Source organism: Pseudonaja textilis, chromosome 1 (assembly GCF_049901715.1).
Source record: "Pseudonaja textilis isolate UNSWEBS1 chromosome 1, rPseTex1.2, whole genome shotgun sequence".
NCBI lineage: Eukaryota > Metazoa > Chordata > Lepidosauria > Squamata > Elapidae > Pseudonaja > Pseudonaja textilis.
The window spans coordinates 86,499,246-86,507,981 of NC_141990.1; the positions used below are offsets into that span (position 1 = coordinate 86,499,246).

General features: G+C 42.9%; 1 protein-coding gene across 6 annotated transcripts; it reads left to right on the forward strand.

Annotated features, from left to right (window-relative positions):
* The first annotated feature begins 5,002 nt into the window (after window positions 1–5,002).
* CITED2 (Cbp/p300 interacting transactivator with ED-rich tail 2) lies at window positions 5,003–8,462 on the forward strand. 6 transcript variants are annotated; one of them, XM_026705582.2, is made up of 2 exons: window positions 5,003–5,873; window positions 6,515–8,462. In XM_026705582.2, exon 2 carries the CDS (start codon window positions 6,522–6,524, stop codon window positions 7,236–7,238), a length of 717 nt encoding a protein of 238 aa, XP_026561367.1. In that variant the 5' UTR covers window positions 5,003–5,873; window positions 6,515–6,521; the 3' UTR covers window positions 7,239–8,462. The 6 variants fall into 6 exon arrangements, with proteins under 6 accessions (XP_026561367.1, XP_026561366.1, XP_087796301.1 ...); XM_026705581.2 differs by having other exon boundaries at window positions 5,513–5,982; XM_087940175.1 differs by lacking the exon at window positions 5,003–5,873 and adding an exon at window positions 5,907–5,929.
* Window positions 8,463–8,736: the final 274 nt, after the last annotated feature.

Genomic DNA, 8,736 nt, shown 5'->3' on the forward strand with positions numbered 1-8,736 from the left:
GGGGTTTTCAATTCAATGTATAGAATGTGAAGGATGTGTGTTTGTGTTTATTTTCATAGTCATAATGTACAATGAAGATGGTATTAAATTTCACTGTATGAGGTGCAATGACAATAATGTAAACTAAACTAAACTACGCTTGAAAAAAGTGCCTGGAATTTGCAAATGGTTCAAACCGTGACAGTGAAGTGCTAATGCAATATTAAGAGATGCTGTCCAGGCACAGTTGAAGATACAGTTGTACTGTTTGAAGAATTGTCTCTCCTGCTATGAACCATCCCACTCCGACTAGCAGAAGAGGCACTTAAAGAAGTACATGAAGCTCTTCTCTTGTCACTCCAAGCTATTCACTGCACTCCTCAAGGAGTTCCCAACCCTTATAATATTCCAAAAAATTGCAAGAGCCTGTCTCTTCCACCGAGAGTTTCATTGTTAACTTAATTGATTTCAGTAAGACTTACTCTGTTATTTCTGAACTGAATACTAAGTTACTTTATTTTTTTTTAAATTATTTACCATGTTTTATTGTTCTGCTTTATAAGTTGTAAGCCATCACTTATACTTTTAACAGCTGGAAGTGCTTGAATTATTTTAAAAAGATGCAATAGAAATGTAATGAACCAATTTCCAGCAACTTGCACTTCTTGTGTGATTTTATAGGCTATGTGTTTTGTGTGTTTTAAAAGAAACAATCCAGATTCTTCAGGGCTTGAAAATGATCACAGAGTTATCATTCTGCCTTTTTCTTAAGAACTGCCTCATTGGCAGATTAATTTTAAGTCATAATAGGTCAGTGTGATTTGTTATTATATCAGATCAATTGAGCTGTCTTAATTAAAGCTAAAATTTTGCTATTGCAGCCCAAAGTGCTAGAAGCAGTTCTGAGCCTATTGGTAGATTTTTAGATTTATACTACAAGTATAGTAGTACAAGGCACATAATAATACATTTGGTAATTTGATAAACAGAAAGTATAAATTGATTGAAATGCTCACCCTCATCCCCATAAGTACTTTTCTATTTATTATTAATAACAAGTTTGCTTAGTAAATAGACTGAATCCACCTTTCTCTGTCAATAAATGAATAAAATCTTTAAGTAATTATCGTAAAAGTACACAACCATAACAACATTGGCCAAACTAAAGAAAAATAATAATTCCTGAAGCCGTGACTTCTATTTTTCTTATATTTATTCAATAGAAAAGATGGAAATCTGCCGCACAGTTTCTTCAAAGTGTTCTTTGCTGTCAAAGAGGCTTCTGTTCTTCTCAGTTCTCCTTGGCAACCTTAAGGATTTCTTTCGCTGTTTTTTTTTTTGGTGGTGTCTTAGAACTTACTTTACTACTGAAGGCAGTGGAACAGGGCATTTGCAAGAGAGAAGGTCAAAAAAGTCAAGATGGCAGCTGGGACTACACAAAGCCCTGTGCTTTTTTAAAGTGTCTCACTTGTGAGGCACAGATTAAAAGGGTCAATGTTTCCATTGAGCATTCCTAGCCATCTTTTTGACATTTCTGATCCAAACCATGGATGCTTTTGAGGTGGAAGTGGTATTGCTGTTGTTTTCTGTCACACGACCTTCCATCACTTTCTCTGAAGGTCTACCTTTTCCAACCTGCAAAAGCTCAGTTGGAAGAGTCCTTGTGACATCACAGTCTATCCATGAAAGTCTCACTAAAATTGTCTCTTTCTTCAAAAGAAGTTTCAAAAATTATTTTTCTTGAATGGCAACTGACAGGAAAAAAAAATATAGAGGTATTTTTCTGCACTGCATTAAAACAAAATCTTTAAAATTATGGCATACAGACTCTTTCTTGACATATCTTGCTGAAGTTTATCTTCTCCACAAAATCGAACTATGATTCAAATCTGAAGAACAAGTACTTCCTATTGCCCAAGGAAGTGAAGAAATAAGATATTTTTACAATGGCAAACCTGAATCAGAACCAGCATTAAATTCTTTAAAACTGTGCATTTAATTATAGTCTACTTTCTCCTCATATTCTCCTCTACTTTCTCCTCATATGAAAAATATGAAACTACCCTCAGAATGATTTGCTTTAGAATATAAGAATTCTTTAAGAAAACAACTACAGTATCATGCAACTGATAAGATAATACACTTCAAAATAATAAGTGAAGATTTCATTTTGTGAATTCTCCTAACTCAAAATTACTCCACTGGCTTGAAGTGAGCAGATATAGTATGACAGAAATATAAGATTTATTGCACCATTGAAACTCTAGCCTGCATCTCTACTCCACATCCTTCATTGCAAAATTTTTGTTTGGTTGCATTGCAACCATCTCTGCATCATCTTATGAGTTTTACTGGGTGTTTGGGAGCAATTCTGTTAGCCACCCAAATCATCCCTAAATTAAAGAAACTGATCAAGGCATTGACAACACCAAAAGTTGTATTAATAGAAAACTCCCCTAGAGAAATGAGAAAATTGTTTTGGCTATCCAGAGGCTGCTGGCACACCAGCCTAATTATCTATCCGTCCATAGATTAGCCATCATAACCAAATCTAATAAAGTACTGTTCTGTCAGTATCAAGGCAGGCATATTTTTTTCTTCCAGATAATTGTCATCACAAGCAAAACAAATTAACAATTGACATTAATCCATATGGAACCAAATATCAAAAAAGAGTAGAAACATTTGCCATAAGCCATGAAGTGATGAGATACACCAGGTAATAAGTATATCAATACTACAAAGTCCATTTACAGTATGAGAGCCAGTTTGGTCTAGTGGTTAATGCACCAAACTACAAAGTATAAGACTATAAGTTCAAGTCCTGCTTTATCCTTGAAAGTCAGCTGGATAATCTTAGGCCACTTGCTTTTTTTTAGCCCAAGTCACTTCAACAGGTGTTGTGAGGAAAATAGAACGAGAAAGATATATTGGATATGTTCGCCACTTTGAGTTAGCAGTATTTGTAAAAATAATAATGGCTGGTAATAAACAAATAAACGTAGTCCATTTCCTCACTATAATGTATTGTGTCTTCTGGCATCACCAACCATCAAGCACTGTGGTAATATAAAGTCTGTTTTCATCACTTTAGTACAGCAATGGTTGAACAACATTACAAAATACAATAAGCTATTATGAAGTAGTGGCCTCAGTTACCTGAAGATTAGCATAAATATCACTCCATAAAATCAAGGAATTTGAAAGTCAGAAGTTTCAGGATGACTGCCTTCCTTTATAGCAGTAAAATACACTAAATAAATATTTGGCATCTTTTCATGCTCACTAATAATTCTCACCAACTTTATCTCATTTATTGTCAATTCCTCCAAATGAAAAACATTGTCATCTTGTTTCTCTAATTCTGTTTGAAGCTCCATTCTTAAACCAGCACATTTTAACCATGCTCTTCCACTGTCTCTTCTTAACTCAGTGCTCCATGTAACTTAGAAATAGGTCTCCCCAAATTCTGGGGAATTTCCATTTTCTGTTCTATGTGGGGTCCTGCTCAACTCACAGTTCCTATTCAACGTCACTATCCAAAGAGCTTTCAGTTGTGCCCTTTCCTGAATCGCCTTTGCTCACTGTTGTGAGGCAAAGTAATCAGAGCCTGTGTTGGACCCTGTGAATTAATTTTGTTGAAATATTTGTATTGGGCCCATATTGATTTCTTTTTTTAAAAAAAATCTTGTGATGCTGATTGTCTATTTATTTTGTACTTTTGTTCTCTTTTTAAAAAAAATTTTTAAAAAAAATTGCTGTTAGCTGTTCAGAATCACTTATTTGAAACCAGCGGCCATATAAATTGAATGAATGAATAAATAAATCTAAGCGAAGAGTATTTGCAGAGCTATTATGGGAATGGTTGTACATTCTGAAATGGTACTTATATAAATATTGACAACAGCAGCTGTCCTTCAATATATCTGTAACTACCAGTTGGGAGAGGACAGCAGCAGTTACCTCTTATAGCTTATCGATCCTGTATTAAGCAAGAAGTTGGACTAGATAACCTCCACCATATCCTCCAGTGCTCAGCTCTGATCTGAGTTCCAGAGGTGATATTCTGCAGGTTCTGACCAGTTCTGGAGAACTGATAGCGGAAATTTTGAGTAGGAACCAGCAAATATCACCACTGTCTGGCCCCACACCCATCTATTTTCTGCTTCCTGAGTCCCAGCTGATTGGCTGGGTCCTTTTTTGTTGCCCTGAAAAGGAGAACGGAGCTGGAAAGCAGGTTAGTGGGGTGGGGAGAGAATGGGATTTTGCCGTATCCTTCCCCTGCCACGCCCACAGAACCGGTAGTAAAAAAAAATTCAATCCCACCATTGCCTAGTTCCCAGTTGTTGTCCCTGCTGGTGGGAGAGCCATACTGAAGTTACCCCGTCCATCTGGGAACTGTAGCAATGCTGTCTAATCCCGATTCTCTGAGACGCCATGAATTCCTCAGTTTTGCTGTTTAGGATGATGGGAGCTGATATCCAAGCAGGATAACCGGGTGTATAACTGTGCACCTCCTATGATCGGGGGTCCCTAGGAAAAGTTCCATAAGGGGCATGCTTACACCACCCTGCCCTCCCCGCCATTTGCGAGGTTACCCCGGGGACGGGCAGCTCTGTCATCCCGGCGCTACCGGCTGTTTATGGACTCCCTTAGCAAGCCTCCAAGAGGGCGCGCGGATGAAGGAGACCCATAAGAGGGGGACGCGCTTTATTTACAGAGCCATTATTGCCTTGCCTGCTTTCCCAGCAGTAGCAACTTGCTTGCTGACTGTAGTACCAAGACGCTGGCTTAAACCCGGGGCCACGCACCCCGAGCCGAGGCAAGTGGATCGTGCAGACGGTTTATAAAAAGGAATGGCAGGGGGGAGTGGCAGGCAGGCAGGGAAGCAAGGACCCCAGTCCGGCGACCGCGGCTTTTATTTTGTGGAGCAGGGACGCCTGCGTGCGAACGCCAAAGCCACCAGGAGAGGTTAAAAAAAAAAAACCAACAACAAAAAAAACCCTGCAAAATGTCCACGGCAAAGCCGCGTGTCACTTCGAAAGCGCGGATCGGATCCTGCGTGCCCCGGCGGGACACGCGCCTCCACCAAGGCTAGAGCCCAGACGAAGAGTCCGGAGCGAAGTTGGGGCTCTTCGGGCAAGGGGACCCGGCCTTTGGGGGGGTGGTCCCCTCATGGCACCCCAGGAGCTTCCAAGGAGCCTCGCCAAGTCTGGAGAAAGAAGGAGCAAGAGGGGAAAAGAAACAAACGCCCGTGTTGAGTAGCTCGGGGAGTGGGGGGGCAGGGAAGCAGCAACAGTGCCTAATGGTGAGAGATAAACGAGTGAGGGGCCTGATGGCTCAATTCGAAGCAAAAAGGGCCGTTTGCCGGCTGACGGTGAAGCCCGTGTTTTCCTTGCTCGGCGCCCGATCCAGCCTCCTAAGCGCTCGGAAGCCCTTCGCGTCCGCGCGGATCTGAGTCCCTCGCCGGTGGCACACGTGGCCCGGAGCCCGCGAGAACAACGGGGAACGCGGGGGGAGGCCGCTTTTGGATTCCTTCCAGTTCCGCCTGGCTTGTTTTCCTTGCTTTGCTCCAGGTTTTACTTCTGGTTGCCTGCGAGAGGCTTTTCGCTCCTCCCTTTTGAAATCCTATATTAGCTGTGGCCAAAGCAGGGTAAGGAACACAGCTCATTGTTGGCAAGGGCTGATGAGAAAGTCGCCGAGCAAGGGAAGCCGCGGCTTCGAGCCTGTATGCCCAGCAGCCAGCAGAATTAATCGCCCACCGCCGCCACCCTCCACCCGGTCAAGCACACAGGAGGAACTGGACCGTCGCCTGCTCTATGCTGGGCGCTTTCTGCTGACTGGGTCCAGCAGCGCGTTGGGAGCGAAGGAAGAAAGCGAACCGAGAGCGTGAGGTGAGCGGTGGGCTTTCCCGCGCTCCCTGCACGAAGCTCCGGACCGAGGACTGGAGGCACGGGAAGGCATGCCCGAGGCGGGGGAGGGAAGAGGCTTCCGCGGGAGCTGGTAATCCACTTGTTCTTATATAACAAGCGGTCCTGGCGGACTTTTAATTCCCAAAGTTGCAGACAAGGAGAGCGGGAAGGTCGGACAGCGCTCGCTCTCCCCCTCGGTGGTTCTTATGTAAGGCTTTTCCGCGACGACACGCGTGGATTTGTTTGCATTAGCGGTTACGTCCGTGGACAAGCTTTGGTTTGCCCGACCTTTAAAAGGGGACGAGTGATAAAATGGAGCGAAAGCGGGAAAAGAATAGGGAGCCGGGGAAGCGCCTAGGTGTGCGCGAGTTGGAGCGGAGGGGAAGGGCGGCTGCTGCCAGCCGGCGATGGTGCCCAAGGCGCCTTCCCTGCGTGCCAGTGCCGGTGAATTGGGCGGAATCTTTCTGGAAGGAGAAAAGGACTGACTGGGCTGGGGGGGCGCGGGAAGGGTGGAGAGGCGACTTCCTCGGCAGAGATAGTGAGGAGAGAGCGTCAGGGACGGGCGGGCGTGCAGGCAGTATAAATGTTGATTCCCTTTCTCTGTAAATATTAACTTTCTAAAGGCTGGAAATGGCAGAGCACATGATGGCCATGAACCACGGGCGCTTCCCGGATGGAACCAGTGGGCTTCACCACCACCCGGCTCATCGCATGGGACTGGGACCCTTTCCAACCCATCACCACCAGCAGCAGCAGCCTCACGCCTTCAGTGCCTTGATGAGTGACCATCTCCATTACGGAGGAGGAAATATGAACACAAACAGTGGGATCAGGCATGCCATGGGGCCAGGGAATGTGAACGGGGGACACCCTGCTGGCAGCATGCCGCCCACAGCGAGGTTTAGCAATTCCCAGTTCATGGCACCGACGGTGGCCCCTCAAGGCGGGCCCTTAACAGCCAGCATGCAGTTGCAGAAGCTGAACAACCAGTACTTCAGTCATCATCCTTACCCTCACAACCACTACATGCCGGATTTACTTCCTGCCAACCATCAGCTTAACGGAGCAACCCAGCATTTTCGGGACTGCAACCCCAAGCACAGCAGCAGTGGGGCTGGCGGGGGCAACGGCAGTGTGCCCGCTTCTGTGCCCCACGTCCCTGCAGCAATGCTGCCTCCCAATGTCATTGACACAGACTTCATCGACGAGGAGGTCCTGATGTCCTTAGTCATAGAAATGGGCTTGGATCGCATCAAGGAGCTTCCCGAGCTTTGGCTGGGACAGAATGAATTTGATTTCATGACAGACTTCGTTTGCAAACAGCAGTCTAGCAGAGTGAGCTGTTGAGTTTCGTGCAAAACAAAGGACCTTTTTTTCCATATGTATGAATGAAAACATTCCCTCTAGAGACAGTATTTCAAAGGCTTGTAGGAACCTGGGAAGCAGAATAAAATATAAGCTTGTATAATTTTTCTTATTTTCTGTTTGCTACCACAACTTCTTTATTTTTAAGCTTGGCCACCCATTTTTGTCCCCCTAACCTATAATAATTTTTAACTGTACCCATCTTTCATATCCCTCAGTGTTTCTCTCTTTTGTCTGTTTAATTTCTTCTCTTCCTGGCAGTCCTTTCAGTGACTAGATGCAAACATTGGCAAAATAATCTTGTGGATATTCTGTAAGTTACAGTTTCAAATGAGTAGAACTGCATTCAGATTCTGAGTTTTAAAAAAAAAAGATTTTAAAAAATGTGTTAACTTCAGGATAGATTCCTGCGCAAATACTGCCCTCTTCCTTAGTTTTGAACTATGCGTTGGAGTGATGCTAATTTTTAGTCTGCTAAACTGGAAGCTTAGCAAATGTGGGCCAAACCTTCCCTCTTCAGGAAAAATAATACTGTTACTTAAACTCTGCTGACTGTTCCTCTCCCCCATCTGTACAGACAAAAAGATAGTGTGAATGGAATGGCGGTGGGAGGGGACTTTGCTGGCTTTTATTTTCAACAACTTTTTATTTTGGTAATGTGCTTACATGGTTTATTCAATACGTAGGGGGAAAGAACTACTGTGTTGAAAGCTTTTGGGGAAATTTGACAGTATTTTTGTACTTTTTTTTTTCTGAGAACATACTTGTTAATTTATTTTAAGTTGCCAGTGTCCATAAAAAAGTTAAAGGCTTTAACTTTTTCCTAGGTATAGTTCCCACTTCTTTTTCCTAAACTTCTTTTTCTTGCCTACCCCTTCAATTGCCCCCTCCAAATATTTAGTACATATGACCCTTTTTAACTTGTTGAGCTGTTGGGTTGTGTGAACATTCTGAAGGAGTATTTACTTGACACCATTGTGTGCTATATGTCATGATCAGTGCAGAAGGTAAAAGGATTTAAATCTAATTATGACATCACAGTCTCATAAGTAACATTGTAACATGCCTGTGTGATTTTATCAAAAGTGGAATTTGCCAAGAGGCAACAACTTGTGATTTGCCAACTTGCTATAAATGTAGTTGTCCAGAATTATGATGCATAAAGTATTTATTCTATTTATCTATTAAACTTTAATTTTATAAATACTCTCACAAGTATTCTCAATAAGACTTTGTTCTTCATGCACGTGTATTTCTTACTATGTGAAAGGGCTTCATAAAATAAGCATGTGGTAGCTTTTGTTCCATCTTTCTTGCATCAAGATAAAAGTGCTCTTAGCCATTTTTTGTTTGAAAAACCTACATTGCACTAAAATCCTAAGTTTTCATTACAGAGGGACGAAAAGCAGAACACACATTGGTGAAAATGTTTCGTTAAACAAAATTGAATGGTCTAAAGCTTGGATAAAGATACTAAAAG